The sequence below is a fragment of the Pongo pygmaeus genome, chromosome 2, assembly GCF_028885625.2.
Source record: "Pongo pygmaeus isolate AG05252 chromosome 2, NHGRI_mPonPyg2-v2.0_pri, whole genome shotgun sequence".
Lineage (NCBI taxonomy): Eukaryota > Metazoa > Chordata > Mammalia > Primates > Hominidae > Pongo > Pongo pygmaeus.
The window spans coordinates 114314363-114334583 of NC_085930.1; the positions used below are offsets into that span (position 1 = coordinate 114314363).

A 20221-nucleotide genomic window follows, 5' to 3' on the forward strand; every position below is an offset into this window, starting at 1 on the left:
CATGAGAGATCTGTTTGGGAAATAAAAATGTTCTTAAACTGATTTACAGTGATGGTTGCATCATTCAGTAAAGTTGCTTTTTTGAACAGAAATTAGGTTTTAGGGACCTACATAGGTCAATAACCAGCCACCCTAGAACTACTTTATTTTAGAAAAGGGTTCGGTCCATCTTTTTTTTTTATAAGGCACAGGTAAAGAAAACAGAAGCGTGACAACACCTTTTAGGTTTTCCAAACAGCTTTCAATGATAAAGTTCAGTAAATAAAGTAAAGCACTTTAATTGCAGGAGAAAAAAATGCCAGAATTTAGAGGTAAAACAGTACAGGAGCCAAGACCAAAAAATTTTATTTGGAACATTCAGAGGCTAGAAAGCCACTGTCCTGTTCTCCAGAGCCTCTGAGAAGTTAAACTGAGAACCAATTAAAGAAGGGCATCTGTTCCTCCTCATCCTACCATCACCTCAGTCAGTCTGTGACCTGGTGACAGTGACTCCTCTCCTCACATCCAATCTTCCCTGGTTGGAGCTCCTCAGGCCTGGCAGGCAGCTTACAGCTTCTCTGGCTTTGCGATTCCTTGTCCAAGAACGTATCCAAGGAGACCCTGTGGTGTAGGTGTGGGGCTGAAGCGCAGCCACCTGACAGAGCTCTCCTGGGAAAATGCCTTTCCAAGTAGCCTCTCAGAGTATGCAGAGCTCTCTCCTAACACCCCAGTGTGCTCTATGTATTGGGGACTCCTCTTTTGGAGATTCTGAAGGCTCAAATCAGGTCCATATATTTTCTCCTTAAAGGGATTACCGAAGGCAAAGGCAATACAATTTCTGCCTGCTTTTCCAGGTAGGACTTCATCTCACTGCAGAATAGTAAGCAGCAGCAGCCCTTGGCAGAAACCAAGCAGGGCAATAGATTTCACCCTTTCCCAGTCCTCTCTTGGTCAGGACTTCAGGCCCATCTTGGCCATCATCTCTTCATACACCGTCCACGCCATTGCTGCCATTAGAGTTCTGCGGAGGGCTCGGGGGATGCCACCTTGGAAGAAGCCACGTAGTCCATAGTCCTATGGTGAAAATAAATGTCAGAACTCTGGAAGCAAAGTAACAATACAATTAATTATCCACTTGGTACCACAGTGAGGGTCTCTGTTACCCCATGTTTAAGACTTAGTTTCTCAACTTTATGCCCAAAGTAAGAATAATGGGTCCAAGGAGACAACCAAAGAACTTAAAAGTGTTTTCTTTTTTTTTTTTTGAGACGGAGTCTGGCTCTGTCGCCCAGGCTGTAGTGCAGTGGTGCAATCTCGGCTCACTGCAACCTCTGCCTCCTGGGTTCAAGCGATTCTCCTGCCTCAGCCTTCCGAGTAGCTGGGACTACAGTGGGACTACAGGCGCCCGCCACCACGCCCGGCTAATTTTCGTATTTTTAGTTGAGATGGGGTTTTCACCATATTAGCCAGGCTGGTCTCAAACTCCTGACCTTGTGATCTGCCCACCTCAACCTCCCAAAGTGCTGGGATTAGAGGCGTGAGCTACTGCGCCTGCCAAAAGCCTTTTTTTTTTTTTTTTTGTAGTTGCTGGGCTTACCTTTTTAGGCCTGCTCTATCTAGGGGAATTTCTTAGCTGAAAGTCTTTATGCAGGGTTGCTGTGTACTTGTGCAGTTTGTATACTGTACAGAAGCACTAAGCCCCAAGTAGCAGATGAAATCCAGGCAGAAACCTGCTTGCCAAGCCCTGGATCCTGGATCCAGGCTGAAGCAAAAGGTGCCTTCTTGTCATTTGTCTCATCTTTTTGTAATTCACTGTATGCTCTTGGTGGCCCTCTCTTCACATGAATTAAAGACAAAATGCCCCTTCCTCCTCCCTCATAATCTGGGTTGATTTGCAATTTCACATAAAATATTATTTTAAAACTTTATGATTTTAGATATAGAGATAAGAACACAAATTCACATTTACCTTTAGCAAGAATATCTGCTTTGTGATAACAATACATGTTCTAAAAGAGCCAACCCAGTGGCTTATGGATAGTATACATCTGTTGAAATTTTTTTTTTTTTTTTTTAATTTAAATAGAGTCTCCTTACATTGCCCATGCTGGTCTTCAACTCCTGGGCTCGAGGGATCCTCCTGCTTCAGCCTCCCAAAATGCTGGGATTACCAGCATGAGCCACTGCACCCAGCTTCTACTATACTTTTTATCTTCAATAATACCATTTGTCCATTTATATTAGAGCAAGCATGTTCAACCCACAGCCTGCAGGCTGCATGTGGCCCAGGACAGCTTTGAATGCAGCCCAAAACAAATTTGTAAACTTTCTTAAAACATTATGAGATTTTTTTGGTGACATTTTTTCTTTAGCTCATCAGCTATCATTAGGGTTAGTGTATTTTATGTGTGGCCCAAGACAATTCTTCTTCCAGTGTGGCCCAGGGAAGCCAAAAGACTAGACACCTGTATATTAGAGCAAACTGCTAGAATAAAACAATGTGTTTGTGTGGGTTTTTTTTCCCTCTGACTAAACAGTACTTTACCCTAGTTCCTCAATTAGAGTACTAATTTCACCCCGATTTCCTGATTCAGTAAGTCTGGGGTAGAGTTCAGCAATCTGCAATGTTTAACAAATATCACAGGTTTTCCTAATGTAAGTGTCTCTGCCCCTCAAAGAAATATCAATTTTGTGGTTTTCAACCTTAAAACATATTAAAATCACTGGGGAACATTAAAAAAAAAATTCTGACTAGACATTCTGATATAGTTGGCCTAGATTTTAACCTGGGCATGGGCATTTTTAAAACCTCTCTAGGCAATTTTAATGTGAGTGAAGGGTAAGAACTACTGCTCTAGAAAGAGATCCTTAAACACCACAAGAACCAGTACTTATTTTGTAGTCTTACTTTGAAAATAAGTGTCACTGCTTGGCCAATCCATTGAAACTTCAGTGGGTAAAGCTGCATATGAGTTTTGATAACATCCGCAGGTTGAGTTACCAGTGAGGCCAGAATACCAGCAAATATCCCACAGCTGAAATTTGTAATAGGAATAAGGGTTGCATCCACCTGGTCTGAAATAGAACACAGGTAACATGTGGTTATAGATCTTACATTAATCAGATAAAGGTCAGTGCAAGTTGCCCACTAATTCTTCCCCAAACCAAGAAAGGTCTGGATTCAAATGAGGCTACGAATTCAAAACTTAAAGGTGCAACTAGTAAATTTATGTAGATGGAATGATAGAGTTAGAAAAGCACCTTTTTCAAACCACCATCATAATAACTGACTCAGGCAAGAATCATTGACTGATTTTAAAACGTGGGAAAAAGAAACAGGATGTTTATACAGATTCAAAGTTATCTTCCCACAAAGACACTTAGACATTACAATGGGAAAAATAGGTGAGTTTTCAGGGAAGATACCTGTCAGTATCTTATCCAAGTGATAAAGTGTTACTATCACTCATAATGGGTCAAATTGATGTCATGACCCTCCCGATATAAAGCAGTGAGGATACAACATCACTTATGTGGTCCTCTTGCTAAAAATCTAATCATTGAAGAAACTGCATATAAACCCACAATGAGGTATATAACTGGCCTATAGAAAATAAAACACAGGACTACTACGAAGTACATTATTGGGACAATTACAGAAACCAGAATATAGACTGTAGGTTAAAGAATTGGGCCACATGCCTGTAATCCCAACACTTTGGGAGGCCGAGGCGGGAGGATCACTTGAGCCTGGGAGTTCAAGACCAGCCTGGGCAACATGGTGCAACCCTGTCTCTACTAAAAATACAAAATTAGCCAGGCATGGTGGCATGCACCTGTAATCCCAGCTACTCTGGAGGCTGAGGCACAACAATCACTTGAACCAGGGAGGAGGAGATTGCAGTGAACCAAGATCACGTTGCTGCACTCCAGCCTGAGTGACAGGGCAAGACTGTCTCAAAAAAAAGAAAAAATTTTCTAGGTTAAACTTCCTGAATTTCATAAGACGGTTATATGACACGATGTCCTTATTCGTAGGAAATAGACACTGAGGTAAAGTTAAAAGGGCATCATGTTTCCAACTTACCCTCAAAGGGCAGGAAAAAAATATGTACATTGTACTATTCTTGTGGCTTTTTTGCAAGTTTATTTCCAAATACCAGATCGATTTTTTTTTTTTTTTTTTTTTTTGAGACAGAGTCTCGCTTTGTCACCCAGGCTGGAGTGCTGGAGTGCAGTGGCGTGATCTCAGCTCACTGCAACCTCCACCTCCCAGGCTCAAGTGATTCTCGTGCCTCAGCCTCCCAAGCAGCTGGGATTACAGGCATGTGCCACCCATGCCCAGCTAATTTTTGTATTTTTAGTAAAGACCAGGTTTCACCACGTTGGCCAGGCTGGTCTCAAACTCCTGGCCTCAACAGATCTGCCCACCTTGGCCTCCCAAAGTGCTGAGATTACAGGCATAAGCCATTGCACCAGGCCTCAGAAATTTCTACACTTGATCTTAGCCAAAGGCCGAGAAGTGATGGGCCTCAGAAATTTTTAAAGATGGATTGAGAAGTTAAAAATTGCCCATCTATGCTTCCTTATCGCCTTAATTTTCTGTCACAAAATAAGGCTGTGACCTGCAGGGTTACACCTTCTGGTGCCTGGGTAGAAGCAGCGAATCTTCCAAGGCACTCCAGCTGTAGCTGGTCACCATGGTCATGACGGCGGGCATGCTGGCATTCCTAATTAAAGGACCTTGGTTGCAATTCCTTGCTCAAATTATCCATAGACACTTTATTACATGCAGGTTCATTCTATGGATGTGTTTCTAGCAATACCTTGTTCTGCTTGGGTCGTTGTTTACTGCCTACCAATTTTGTCCATGTCTAGCCCAACCTGAGCTAACTGGTGGGGTGGGGTGGGCCTCCCCAACTGACTGAAGTTTGACACCTTCATCTCCACCTAAATGGAGGGCTCAAAACCATGTTAACTGGGAACACAGCAAGGGAGATGAAAATATTATTTTTCTTCAAACTCCTAACTTACTACTGTTTCCCTGACTTTAACAAGAATCACATCAAGTGCGTCTTGAAAAATACAGACTCCTAGGTTGTACCCCAAGGTTTCTCATCTAAGAGGCCTTGGATGGGACCCAGCAATCTTAAGATCAAATTTGGGAAGTATTGTTGCAGAAACTCTGCAAAGCATGCTTTATTTCCCTCCCACCCACCCTATCCTCACCCCCCAAATTATAGTGGTGTAAATACTGTTTGCCTTAATAGGATGTAAACTCCAAAGGGCAGGTATCAAGTTTCTCATATCCACCTTTACATCCCAGTTCCTGACACAATCATGATATGGCTCAGTTCCTAACACTCTGCTAAGAGAAACACATAGTCTCGTATCCCAGAGAAAATGGTGAGGATCTGATATCTCAAGGATAGCTCTTCCCCACATCTTGCTTTATCCCTACCATGAGGCACTATGTTTTTGGTCTGGTTGTAAAACATCAGGTAGATTCCTGAAAAGGGCGCATCTCGAAGGAGAGTTGCTGTCAGGCCACTGAAGAGGCCCCGGTGCCCCTCACTGCGATAGATGCTCCTCAGGGCAGCGTAGATACTCTCATAGCCATATTTCCCACTCTGCAAAGAGAGCACAGAACCAGTGACTTGCATGGAGGTGCTGCATTTCAGCACTGAACAAGCAGACTGCAGGTTATGGGGCATTACCATGGGCTCTAGTTCACATATGGCTTGGCTGACCACATCAGACTCTATGTTAGATTACAAATCAGGAGTTGACGTCGGTGGTCACTCCCCAGGAGCCCAGTGGCTAAGCTGAACTATCCTGAGGCCCTAAAGCAGTTGAACTCACCTCATAGCGCGTCTTGATTACAGTGATAGGTGACATACAGACCCCTGCAACAGAGCGAGAGCCCACCCCCAGCATGATTGACTCCAGGGCGGTTGGGGGATGGCCTCGCAAGAAATACTGCTTCAAAGAGTAGAGAGTGCCAAAGTAGATTCCAACGCCAGGGACACATCTCACAATGGACTGCAGAGAAGGTCAGGGAGAAAAGAAAATCAAAGACCAAACACTTTTAAGTATTATTTTAGCTGGGTTTTCCCAAAAGACCCCAAGATGATTTGCATGCAAGTACTTTGTTTAAGGTGTGGAAGGAACACCAATAGGGAAGTGGGGGACATGAGATAGGAGAGAAGGCAGTCAATAAAGGATGTTATAAAACCAGTTTCTGCTGTGGGCAACTTAATCCCACTGGGGAACTCTGGGAATCAGTGTAGAACACAGCTCAGAGTTATCCCTCCAACTGAGTGGGGAGGGACATGGGATTTTAAACACCAACTCTCATCTTTCAGTGGTTGAGGACTCTGTGGGTTTGGAAATACACACTGCTGTGGGTTAGGAAATCAACATCACTTCTGTGGTCTTGCTAGAAATGTAGAACTAAATCTAATCACAAAGAAACTGCAAATAGACCCACAGTGAGTTATATAACTGGCCTATACTCTTGAAAACAAAACACAAAATTACTCTGAAGTACATTACTGGGATAATAGAGAAATCAGTGTATGGATTTCTGATTTGGGTTTGGGCTGGGCACTAATTCCTTGGCATGAGTCCCTAAGGCCAGAAAAAGCCTTTGAGCAAAGAAATGCTGGTGTGGAGGTATCATCCCACTTTTACTGAAGTGATAAGGGCAAGGGCATTCTGACAGGTGGAACATTAGGTACCTCTGCTGTAGAGACTATGCTGCACTAATAAATCACATCTAAGCATAATGTGCAGATGCAACATATCCCTGAGCCTTCAAACAGAAGTTAGTGATAGTATGAGAGATAAGACCACATAGGTACTCCCACCACTTCTGACTCTCACATATCCTTAAGAGCTGGTAAGGTGGATGAGAAATGGCTGGTTACCAAGAAGTGGATGCTAGGAAACCTAGACCCAGATGGCAGCTTACAGGGGACATCCCTTTCCAAAGGCCCAAAAGACTCTCCGTGCGAACCACCTTCAAGAGTACAGCCAACATCCCAACACGTCTGGACCTGAAAGCAGACAAAATGGAGACAGGAAGGAAAAAAATCACTTAGATCACTTCCTCATAAAACAATTCCCCACTCAAACACTTCCTTTTATAGACTCATTTTTAGGACACTTAACAATCTCTACAATGTACCTTGGAGATACTCTATGTGTTCGTAGGTTGGCACACACAAAACAGACAATACAGGCTGGGTGCAGTGGCTCATGCCTGTAATCTCAGCACTTTGGAAGGCTGAGGTGGGCAGATCACTCGAGGCCAGAAGTCTGAGACCAGCCTGGCCAACATGGCGAAACCCCATCTCTACCAAAAATACAAAAATTAGCTGGGTATGGTGGCAAGCACCTGCAGTCCCAGCTACTTGGGAGGCTGAGGCAGGAGAATCCCTTGAACCTGGGAGGCAGAGGTTGCAGTGAGCCAAGATCGCACCACTGCACTCCAACCTGGGCAACAGAGCGAGCATCTGCCTCAAAAAACAAATAAAACAAAAACAAAAACAGATAATACTGATGTTATTTCCAGAAAATCCCCTGGTACTCTCATGCCAGGCAATACAGTTATAACATCACAAGCTAACACAATAAAGTGTAAATGTCACTGAGGCAGATTCCAGGAAGCTGCTCAGGAATGGACCCCATTTAATTAAAAAGAAATGTCAAATATAAAAACAATTCAGAAAACATATGAAAGTTGGGTACGGGCTGTGTTTCTCTCTGAACATCCAACAGAATGGAAGTTGACTTAACACAGTAAAGATGTTCCTGTGTCTGAGAAGTTGCTGAAATCAGTTCACCAATGAAAGACAGGGCCTACCCATGATCTGAGGGCTGGAGGGTTTGCAGGCGTGTTTTAAGGAGATCCAGAGGTTGGAAAAGGAGGGTAGAGCAGGTCCCACTGATGGAGCCACACAGGAAAGCCTTGATCACCGGATGTAACTGCAGAATAAGACAATATTGTGTCAGTAGCTCTGCCTGTGTGAGCCTCACCTTTCTCTACACCTGACCAGCGAATTCCTTTAGAATTTATAAGAGACCAGCGAAGTCTCTTAGACACTTACCTGGTGGTGCCTCATGTTTTCTTCATACCTCGGAGAAGGGAAAAGTATAGCCGGAAATTAAAAATACTGCAATGTTATTGAGGACATTGGATGCTGCAAGAGGTATCTCTGGTCTTCGTATTGCTGATAGACATATTGCTCAGTGGGAGCAAAACTATTTCCATGCCACTGACCACTCTTCCCTATGTTCTGACTCAAAAAGTTACTGGTCATCTCCCTATCTTTGCAAAAGCAAAGTCAATTGAATGTAGTGCTTTCACTTTGAACTGATGATGTGCAGGCTCCCTTCGCTCTAAGACCTATAGGTATTTATAGGACAAAGCCAAAGCAAATGAAACCTTAAACTCAACCACTGTGTAAAATGTAAGTGCCACTTCCTGTAGAACGTAGTATTTCCTTCATTTAAAACTTTCCCCTTCCCATCTCACTGGGCCCTAAGCAGATCACACAGTCCTACAGACCAGTAGCCTCTCCTGGCTTTGCTGCTTCTCCTTCAACGCATGAACCGTCATACACACTGGCTAATCTACAGACACCACCTGGAAGGGTGGAACTCCTTCAAAGACTAAATATACCTCCCTTAGTTCCAGGAGCTGCATGTTCCAGGAGCTGCAGCTTCCAGCACTGGTGCTACCATTACAGGACAGCATCCTCTCTCCAGACCCCTAGAACCCAGGAGTATCACAAATGACTGTGAAAAGGTACTTAAAATCCAAACAATGACCTTCTTCCCCTTCCTTCCCCTTCCCTAAAATAAATAAATAAATAAATAAATAGCTATCTTCTCCAAAAATGCTTGGCAAATTCATCCCCAAAGACCTCTTCCCTTATTAAGTGGCATTGGCACTATTATTTTTTAAATAGATGACACATTGTGGCCCTAAAACATTAAGATGAATATATATAAAGTTTCCATTACACATCACATAACTACTTACCTGGAACTGAAATATTTGTAATCTGCAGTATTTGCTTAACAGAGAGGAGAGTGTATCTCAAATTCCACCAAAGGAGCCAGTTATAACTGGAATTCCTCATAAGACTGTTGGAGGCAGCGGGTGGGGGGAACTAAGGTCATTAAAAACTGGAGTTTACAACCACAATCCAATAACTTCTGAAGTACCAAAGGGTGGTCTGATAAGACAACAGGTAAAACCAAGTAAGGTGTGCATATTTCAACAAGTCTGTATCTACATCAACTCCCTCTCCCCAAGAGGTGTCCTGCTCTTCTGCCAACCAATATTCTCATGAGCTCTGTGTTTCTAGTCTCTCCCCAAGACTTTGTGGCATTAATGAGCCCCCTTCTTCACACACTGGGTCTCTCGCTCCCACTGGCATCTCCTCTTCTGCCAGGCAACAGGCTCCAAAGCATCCATCTTTCCAGCCTGACGCTACACCATCTCCACCTGCTCTGTGCCAGTCCCTCCACAGGCCCCCCCAGTTTGCTATCCAGCTAAATCTCCTCCACTAACACAGCCTCTGAGGGCTCACCAAGCACCTGCTGCACCCCAGGACCCCGTTCCTGTCCCTGCCCTTATCTTACTTGGCCTCTCTGGTACATGCCATATGGCTGAGTGCCTCTCCTCACAGTTTCTGGTTTCTCTCTCCTTCTCTTCCTTGGCCTGCCCTTCACATAGGACTGCTCCTCTTATCTCCTTTCAGAGTAACCTCACCCATATCCAGGCTTCACACACATGCTGGTAATGCCCACATCTCCAGCCCAGGCTGGCCTCTCCCCGGACTCTGCTAATGTCTCCTTGTCTTCCCTCAAATGGCCCACAGGCATCTCAAATTCAACATGTCCAAAATGGAAACTTGGTCAACAGTTCTCCACGCACTTGCCTCTTCTCCAATCCACACTGGGATACTCCAGGAATCCAGGTTGGAAACCTCGGAGACACATAAAACTCACCATGCCTGCTGCTACATGACCAAGTCCCACTGACCAAGCCCTCAATCTTCCCAGTCTGGCCTCCACTGATCCATCCTAATGACCTCTGTGGCAGTCTCCAGCCTCAACTATGCCAACCCACCCTCCACTCTGCTCCGAGAGTAGCACTGGGCGAGGCATCTATAGACACCACCTCAAAATCTCATAGCATCTTATGAGCTAGGTATTTTAAACCCGTTTTACAGATTAAACTGGAGCTCACAGAGGTTACAAATGTGTCCTACATCACAGGGGTTGAAGCCACTGGCCAGGACTTAAAGTTCATACTCTATTCACCATACCACCCAGTCTAAAGTGAAAATCCAGGATACTTAGGCCACTCAGTGCATCCACTATTCACCACCACTCCCTCCTTGAAATGCTCTCTTCCTTTGGCTTCAGAGATTAATACTGTCCTGGGTTTCCTCCCACGTCTCTGGCCTCTCCTTAAATGAACCATAGTCCCATGGCTCTTCAACCACTTCCAGGGGTTCCATTTCCACCCTCCCCTCCACACTCTCAGCCTCCCGCTGGAGCTCAGTCTCACACAGCCACTTACTCAGATGGCCACCTCAGATGATGTTTCCACACCTGAACTTACCTTTCTCCCACACCTCCAACCAGCTCCTCCTCCAAGGTGCCCTGTCCCAGTGAATACCATGCCATTTCTCTAGCCACCCAGCCAGAAACCTGAGCACCATCCTTGGACTTGGCCTCTCCACACTTGTTCACTCTACCTCCAAAACAGCTCTCAAATCCACCAATCCATTCCAGCTGAGAACCGTGTTATCTCTTGCCTTGGTGACGGCCACCACTCTTTTACCCATTTGTCATCTATATGACCCCTCTAATCCACTCTTTACCCTGCAGCCAGAGTCATCTTCTGTTTTATTATTTATTTATTTATTTTGAGACAAGGTCTTGCTATGATGCCTAGGCTGGAGTATAGTGGCACAATCACGGCTCACTGCCAACCATGACCTCTCAGGCTCAGGTGATCCTCCCACCTCAGCCTCATGAGTAGCTGGGACCACAGGTGTGTGTCACCATGCCCAGCTAATTTTTTTGTAGAGATGGGGTTTCGCTATGTTGCACAGGCTGGTCTCAAACTCCTGGACTCAAGCAATCTGCCCACCTCTGCCTCCCAAAGTGTTAGCATTACAGGTGTGAGCCACCATGCCCCGCCTGAGTCATCTTTTAAAACTGCAAATTTGATCACGCTGCTTTCAGGAATAAAACCCTTCAATGAAAGATAATGTTTTGTGAAATTTGAAGTTACTAGCTTAAAAACAAGACCAACAAAAAAAGATGGAATAAAAATACAAGTAATGACAAATGTATTAGGAGCTACAGAGTATCCCACAAATTTGTCATTAATACTCATTGAATTATAATTTTTAAAAACCCAACCAAACCAATACCCTTTAATTGGTTCATATTCCTCTCAGGATAAAGTCCAAACTGCTGGTTGCAGGGCCTTTCATGTATCACAGGGCTCCTGCTTACCATTTTGGCCTATGTTCTCACCCTCCCACTAACACACTCTGCAGCCATACTGGAGGACTCCACCTTACTTTTGCCTCTGAAAACTCTGACATGTTGTTATGCCCTAGCACCTGTCTTGCTCCCTAACTCCCCCACGTCCAAGTTCAGTGCCTCTCCTTCAGGCTTCTGCAGCAGCACCTGTCCCCATCTCCCTTAAGACTGCGTGTCAAAGACAGAATGGTCACAACTCCTGCCTGTCTTGTTCATGGTGATATCTCAAGAAATGACCTCGGAGCCTGGTGCACACAGTGTTCAGCAGTGACAGTGGAATGAATGTTACCACCTAACAGGAAACCTTATGCTCTCCCTTTGAGCACAGTCCCATAGGATAGGGCTCGGTGGGCCCTGCATGACTCATCCCAGGATGGGTTAATCTCCCCCACCTCTCTCCAGGCCCCTTGCTCCAGCAAGGCTATAGGAATGACCTGCAGTTAGTTTCTGGGCAGTTATCTTAGGCGCTGCTTCCCCAGTGCTCACACAGGTGCTGTGTGGAATTTGTTTTAAAACAAATTTGCTGCTGTCCTTCACCTTCCCACCCTTGATTGCAGGAAATATCTTCTTAACGTCTTTTATTTCACAGCACAGTGATTAGACATGTTATTGGCTCAAGTTATTGAGCCAATAACTTTTTTAGCTTCGTACTTTTCCAAGTCCATTAGCACAGAGCAGATGTTATTTATACTAGCGGTATAGATCAACTTCTAATAGGCAAAAACAAGACAACAACAACAACAAAAACCATCCCAACAGGTAATATTAAATGGTCTTAAGATTTTTGTCAATGGTGAATGGCACACATCCTTTGCGAGTGAACTTAACTTTTAAAACGTAGCTCAAGGCCAAGCGCGGTGGCTCACACTTGTAATCCTAGCACTTTAGGAAGCCGAGGCAGGCGGATCACTTGAGGTCAGGAGTTCAAGACCAGCCTGGCCAACATGGTGAAACCCCCTCTCTACTAAAAATACAAAAATTAGCCGGGCGTGGTGGCGCACGCCTGTAATCCCAGCAACTTGGGAGACTGAGACAGGAAAAATACTTGAACCCGGGAGTCAGAGGTTGCAGTTGAACCGAGATCGTGCCACTGCACTCCAGCGTGGGCGACAGGGCGAGACTCTGTCTCAAAAAAAAAAAAAAAAGAAAAGAAAGCTCAAAAATATATTCAAGGTAAATAAAAAAGTAGTTTCTTTTTAAGGGGAGAAAGAAGAGGGCATAAACAATAATACGCATACGAAATAAGTAGCACATAAGAGTGCAAACTGGATCCACAAGCAATTCCTACCCTGAAAAAACTATCCTAAGTCCAATTCACATCCGGAGGCGAGGGCTGGAGAGCCCTGAAAAAGGTAAGCAGGTTTTCAAAGACGTCAACGCAAAGTCGCCACCGCCGCCGTCTCCGCCTTTAAGGATTAAAAAAAAAAAAAAAAAAAAGCCGCCCCTACCTCGGGCGCAAGACCTCAGAGGGAGAGCTGAGGCTGCTGCCGTGGCCTCACGCCTTTAGCATCTAAGGACGGGCTGCACCCCGACTCCACCCACCAGGCAACCACGCCGCCAGCCCCGCCTCCGCCTCCACCAATAGCGGCCCGGCGGCCCGGCCACGGCAACCAATCGAACGCCGGAGGAGGCATGGTGTCGCCGGGGGACCACGCGCAGTCCCAACAGGCTGGAAAGGTGCCGCAACGCCTGGCCCGCAGGTATTAGACCGCCGCCCGCGGGCGCACAGCGCTACTGGGCCAGCTCGCTGCGGCATCAACGGCTTCTCAGCCTCAGCACCATTATCAGGCCTTGTGACCGTCCCAAATCTGCCCGGGTGCCCTCCCACCTCTGCCACTCCTGGCAGCCTACTCGCACCTTGTGGAGGCCGCGCGGGCACACTCCCCGGCACGCGCCCAGTCCAGGCCCCGGCAATTCCGCCCTTTACCGGGACATCGGCCCTACAGCGCCTGCCCCCAGGGCTGGCCTGCAGCTCCTGGCCTCTCCTCACTCCCCCCTCTTCTCAATTCCCTTAGTCAAACTCCTCTCTCGCCGCATCCCAAACCCTGAGCGCACCTTGGGGCGCGGAGAAGGGTCGCCGAGCCTTACCAACGCCCCGAATTCTCCGGCCCAAGCCCGCGGTTCGGACCCCCGCCCTTCCTTCCCCTCAGTGCCCTCACCATAAGCGTTTCCACCGTGTCTCCGACATCTTGGGGTTGCAGCAGCGACGGACGTGAGTTCTGAATCATTGGAGATGAGGCCCGCGAGTGCTCTGGGCCCAGGGTGCTGTCGACGGGCGCTTGGGCCCAGCCCTGGAGGCCTTGAAGAAGGCTAGGGGATGGCGCTAGCCAGGCGACGCGCTTTAAGCCGCGGGCTCTCTGACGTCTGCGCCTATAAGCACGCAGCCGCCGGGGTTCGGATCCTGCTAGTCCAGGGGCTGCGGGCGCGGAACAATCCCGCCGCGGGAATTACGCGCCGCTCTTCACCCGCGCCGCAGACTCCGCGGCTCTGCTCTCCTGCCCATCCTGCCCTGCTGCAGGCTTCAGCACCGTAGATGAGGTTCTGTGTATCCGGGGGTAGAAGAAGCGCCGGAGGAACTCTGTGGAAGGGGAGATTTCGCTTCCGGGTGGGACGCTCGTCACGTGAGGGTGTTCTGAGTGCCACCTGGTGAAAACGCCCAGAACTGCAGGATCCGCGCTTCCTTGCACCCAGAACTTAATGGGGCGTCTGCAGGGAACTTTGCTTTTGCGTGGAACGTCTGAACGTATTTACAGTCCACACCTGGTCTGCCCAGTAAGGCAGCCACTAGCCAACGGGGGCTATTGATTTATTAATTGATACATTAATTTTAATTATATTAAAACAAGCAGTGTGCAATGCTTTCTCCTTAAACAGGCGTTTTTTTTTTTGTTTTGTTGTTTTTTTTTCAGGACCATATTTCCCTTTAAATGCTGAAAATTTAGTGTAGGAATTGATATGTACTGTATGCATAAACCACACGCTGGGTATCTAAGACTGTTAAGGTAAAATCTCAATAATTTTTATATGTTGAAATGATATTTTGGATATATTGAGTTAGGTGAAATATTAAAATTAACTTCAGGCCGGGGGCAGTGGCGCAGGCCTGTAATCTCAGCACTTTGTGAGGCCTAGTCTGGAGGATTGCTTGAGGGAGCCAAGGAGTTGGAGACCAGCGTGGACGACAAAGCAAGACCCCGTCTCTAAAACAAATAATAATAACTTCATGTGTTTCTTTTTAAATGTGGCTAGTAAAACATTTAAACTTTAACATGTGGCTCCCATTACATTTCTGTAGGACAGTACTGGTCTAGTTGGTTAAAATTCTGGTTTATTGCTCACATGGAATCTGTCAATGGCTTTTTTGGTCTCCCCACTTCCCCTTATGCCTGTCTGGCTGATCCATGGAAAAGCATTACTGCTGGGATCCTGACACTCCTGTTGAAAATGCAGTGGCCCTGGTAATCTGCAGAATAAAGTCCAAGCTTTTCATAGCAACCTTCACTACTTTCCACATTCATTCATCACCCAAGAACTAGATCAGAAAGGAAACTGACTTAGGGAGCAAGATAATATTTTTTGAGGCTTCATTCCTGTGCTTCTGAGGTACATAGAACAGGCAAGAAAGTGGTCCCAGAGGAGGTTATTCCCAGAAAGGATTAAGGAAAGTATAAACATTAAAAAAATATATATATTACAGGCCGGGTGCGGTGGCTCATGCCTGTAATCCCAGCACTTTGGGAGGCCGAGGGAAGCAGATCACGAGGTCAGGAGATCGAGACCATCCTGGCTAACACGGTGAAACCCCGTCTCTACTAAAAATATAGCCAGGTGTGGTGGCAGGTGCCTGTAGTCCCAGCTACTTGGGAGGCTGAAGCAGGAGAATGGCGTGAACCCAGGAGGTGGAGGTTGCAGTGGGCCGAGATCATGCCACTGCACTAACGCCTGGGCGACAGAGGGAGACTCCATCTCAAAAAACAAAACGAAACAAAATTACAAATCTGCCTGGTGATTGAATACTTTGCTACCCTTTGTTCTAAGCTGCAAGGTTCATTTTCTTTGTGCAGTATTGATGTTGATAACTATGCACTGAAACTTCTTTTTAAAGGAAGACCTAACTCCACCCTTGGATGGAATCAGTGCACCCGCGCTACACTGATTCCATAAGACAAGAATTCCTACTTTTGAGAAATCATGGGTTGGCGTATTTTAGAGACTGCTCTTGGCCACTCTGGGTGTGGGAACCCAGGTGGGATCTAGAATGAAAGCCGGCCCTCCACTCCCTCACCCTTCCAGGTATGCCTGCTTGGCTATGGGCTCAGAAAATATGGGCTGGCTTTCAAGGGTAGCAGCTGGCAGATTTCCCTCCTCTGTATCTGCTCCTGCCATGCTTACTCATAACTCTAAAGCCCACAGGCCCTTCTTTTCCCACATCTCCTCCCCTGAATGTTTGTGGGGATGCAGAGATATATAATGATCATGGGGAAAGAGCATCACCCATTGGCAGATGAGTGGGGTGGTTTGGAGCAGTACTTAATGGCAAGGTTGGAGGAGTGAATTTTTTTTTTTAAAAAAAGAAAACATTGTGACTAATTCAAAACAAGGTGATTAGCATAAGGCAAGCCTTAATGGATTTATCTGCAGTCAAGGGAAGGTGATTTGGCTCTTATGACCTAAGTTCCCCCAATTACACACTGGTCCCTCAAAGATCCAAAGTGGCCCTTGTTTTCTGGATTGTATGATCAAGTTACATGTTTTCCCATCCCAGGGATTGTAGACACCCCCTACCCAGGAAGAAATACACATGTATCAGTTTGGATACATGACCTCCTCTTAAAACTTTATTCACAGCAAGTCTTGACATCTGGAGGAGTTTCCACCATCCAAGAAGGAAAAGGCAAAGGTCCACATGGGAAGCTGGAGGTGAATGGGAGAGACAGAGGCTGCTCAGATAGGGCCTTTGGTTTCCTGTCTGCCTGTCAGAGCAGGAGGAGGTGGGCCTTGCAGCGCCTTGCATCTGCGTCGCTTCATTTGTGAGAAGATGGCGGGAATGGTGAAAAGCACACAGGTAAGTCACTGCCCCCACCTCCATGTTTCCAGCAGACCAGCTCAGCAAGATCTTTCTACCTGCCTGGAGCCAGAGCTGCTTCTGGAAATATCTAAATTTTCTCTTCTACTGATGTCAAAACAATGAGGCCAGCCTTTGCCTTTTGGAAACCAATAGGGGATTGAGAGGGGAGATACCATGCATTCTCTCTGCTACAACCTCCCTTACCGCCCGTCTTCATCAGTCTCTCTATGCCTACTGGCCTCTCAGGTCTAATGGGCATCTTATGATAGTCTTCGTCCTATAACTAATGGAGGCTCCTCTGCGTCTGAACATCTGCTCCCATCCTAAACACACAACCTGAAAGAGAAGCCTTAAGAGTCTCCAAGGGCACTGTCTTCACCAGTGGGGGAAGCCACTCTTTGCCTGATCACAAGAATGGGTGAATACTGCAGAAAAAAAGGGAATTCTAATGACTTTACCCAGAAGCTTCCACAAAGAGGATGGTCCTGTCACTGCTTTGGGCTTCACAAGAAGGAAACACCTTTCTTCCTTCTGTGCCAGTGACTATTGCCTGTAACCTCACCCCTGAGCCAAGGGTGACCAGGCTACAAGAGAACAATGAGTTAGAGTGGCTTACAAGCTGGTATCCGAGGGAGGGGCAGTTGGCTCTGTGGGGTGGACTGCATTCCTGCAGGAGTGGGATCTTCACATTCTACTCCAAGGACCAAATTGTTAGGGGCAGTGGAAGGGAGAGGAGCCATGGTACGTGCCCAGGCAGTGTGGTGTTTTGTGTTTTGTCATATGGAAGCCACAAGTCACTCCGTCAACATTTTGACAAAGCAGTTCCCCATCTTCTGGAAAAAATCAAACTCTTCTTGTTTTCCTGCTTTCTTCACAATGAGGAAACAGGCAACATTTTGGCTAAAAGTTTATAAACATAAGCACATATTTTCTGGTCACAAATCTTCTAGGTCCTGATTGATCTCAATTTCCCACAGGGGTGAGCAGGACCCACTTGTGGTTTGCTTATAGCTCTATTCACACGTGGAAGGTTTTTTTTTTTTTTTTTTTTTTTTTTTTGGAGACGTAGTTTCACTCTCGTTGTCCAGGCTGGAGTGCAATGCTGCAATCCCGGCTCACCACAACCTCCGCCTCCCGGGTTCATGCAATTCTCCTGCCTCAGCCTCCTGAGTAGCTGGGATTATAGGCATGCGCCACCACGCCTGGCTAATTTTGCGTTTAGCAAAATTAGGAAAATGTTGGTCAGGCTGGTCTCAAACTCCCGACCTCAGGTGATCTGCCCACTTTGGCCTCCCAAAGTGCTGGGATTCCAGGCATGAGCCACCACGCCTGGCCAGGTTTTCTTTATCTTTGACAGAATGACTTCACTTATAAGCAAGCATCTTGTGTAACAGTCAGTTTTATGTGTCAACTTGGCTAGGCTATAATACCCAGTTTTCAATTAAACACTAATCCAGGTGTTGCTGTGAAGGTATTTTGTAGATGTGGTTAACTTCTATAATCAGTTGACTTTAAGTAAAGGAGATTATCTTTCATAATCTGGATGAAAGAAAATCAGGACACATATTTCCCTGACAGATACACCTTGTTTCCCCTCCTTAAAGGGTAGAGGCTATCTCCTGCTGTTTTCTGTATGTCCTTGAGAGACCACTGAGGCAGAGTAATGCTGTAAAAAGAAAGTGGACTTTGGAATCGGGCATTGATTCTGTATTTGATCCTGGCTTTGTCACCTGCTAGCTGTGTATTCACCTCAACTTTCTTGTTTGTTCATTTTGAGATAAGTCTTGTGCTACTGCCCAGGCTGGAGTGCAATGGTGTAATCTCAGTTTACTGCAACTGCCGCCTCCCGGGCTCAAGCGATTCTCCTGCCTCAGACTCCTGAGTAGCTGGGATTACAGGCACACACCACCACGCCCAGCTAATTTTTGTATTTTTAGTAGAGATGGGGTTTCACCATGTTGGCCAGGCTGGTCTCAAACTCCTGACCTAAGGTGATTGCCTGCCTCGGCCTCCCAAATTGCTGGGATTACAGATGTGAGCCACTGCGCCTGGCCAGTTTATGGGCCTTAATTAGAGGTCAAGAGTGAAGCCTCCCATATATAAAATTAAATACTTAGGGTAGATTCAGTGGCTCTGGCTTGTAATCCCAGCATTTGGGGAGGACGAGGCAGGAAGATCTCTTGAGCCCAAGAGTTCAAGACCAGCCTGGGCAACATAACAAGACCTTGTCTGTGCAAAAATAAAAACAGTAGCCAGGTGTGGTGGAATGAGCCTGTAGTCCCAGCTACTCGGAAGGTGGAGGCAGGACAGTCTCTTGAGCCCAGGAGTTCAAGGCTGCAGCAAACTATGACTGCACCACTGCACTCCAGCCTGGGTGACAGAACAAGACCCTGTGTCTATTTTTTTTTTTATTCCAAATACTTACCAAACATGTGCATTTTTACCAAAAATCTCAAAGCAGGATTTCTAATGACAGATTAGGCACATAAATTAGAAGTCTTCCCACTGGCCCCTTTGTCTTTTAACGCGTGGCACTCCATCATCTGCCATTCTTTCCCATCCGTTCTCTTTCACCCAGTCAGAAGCTCAGCTCAAACTGGCCACTAGAGGGAACACGTGTCCTGTTCCCAACAGGTTCTGGGTCCTGGCTTCAGGTGTCTGTAAATTACGTGATAGTCCCACTGGCATTGTCACTGAGCTACTGGCCTTGGGTGTACCAGGGTGAAGGCACTGGCCCTTAGTCCCAGACGCTGCCCCTTTCCAATTCCTCATGTATGCTTCATCTGTCTGGTCTACACAGCAGACCAGCTATGGTAGGAAAGTATAAGGAGATGCCAGGAGTGGCTTCGGATAGAAGTGGAGAGAACACTGAACTAAAAGTCAGGAGTTTCTGATGCTAGTCCAATATCTGACAAAAACTCATTGTCACCTCTCTAGGCCTCAGCTTTGTCACATGTAAGATGAGGGCCTTGAACTAAGTGGCTCCAAGTTCCTTTTTTGGGCTAATATCGTATGAATCAGGGATCATGATCTCCAGACTCCCTTGGTCCTGACTTTCAGGCTAATGCAAGCCACAGAGGAGATATAGGAGATAGGCTGGGGCACAGATTGAATTGAGGAAAATGCATATGCATAAACAAAGTTTTGCCAACAGTTCTGTATTATTTAGAGCACCCCTGCAAGCCCAGTTAAACACTACTGGTGTAGGGGGTTTCAACATACCAGGGACAGCTTTAGCAATCTTAGCAAGGTCTGCTTCTTCAAGGAATTGCACAGAGCACCAACAACCTGGAAGTCTTGTCCATGACCCATCCACAGTCTTCTCCATGAACTCATTATATAGCCTCACCATGACAGGGCTCCAGCTGGCATCGGGGAGGGAGTAATCCTTTGTATCAAATTGGAGGTGGCTACTGCTTGAGACCTGAAAAGTCCAAAAGGGGTGGTGGACTGTCCCCAGTACCTTCCAATTTGACTCATTCATTCAAGCATTTACCTAATAGATGACTCTGTTTTCATCTCGCAGAGCACGTACAAATGCCCAGAGGTAAGAGAGAGCATGTCAGATTCCTAGAACTGTAAATGTGGAAACGTCTA

General features: G+C 46.2%; 1 protein-coding gene across 3 annotated transcripts; it reads right to left on the reverse strand.

Annotated features, from left to right (window-relative positions):
- Positions 1-262: 262 nt before the first annotated feature.
- On the reverse strand, positions 263-14418 carry SLC25A38 (solute carrier family 25 member 38). 3 transcript variants are annotated; one of them, XM_054482673.2, is made up of 7 exons: positions 13716-14418; positions 7847-7968; positions 6953-7037; positions 5842-6021; positions 5441-5609; positions 2888-3054; positions 263-1053 (listed from the first exon to the last, which is right to left on the reverse strand). In XM_054482673.2, exons 1-7 carry the CDS (start codon positions 13782-13784, stop codon positions 931-933), a joined length of 915 nt encoding a protein of 304 aa, XP_054338648.1. In that variant the 5' UTR covers positions 13785-14418; the 3' UTR covers positions 263-930. The 3 variants fall into 3 exon arrangements, with proteins under 3 accessions (XP_054338648.1, XP_054338649.1, XP_054338650.1); XM_054482674.2 differs by having other exon boundaries at positions 263-1079; XM_054482675.1 differs by lacking the exon at positions 2888-3054 and having other exon boundaries at positions 965-1053.
- Between the last annotated feature and the right edge of the window lie 5803 nt (positions 14419-20221).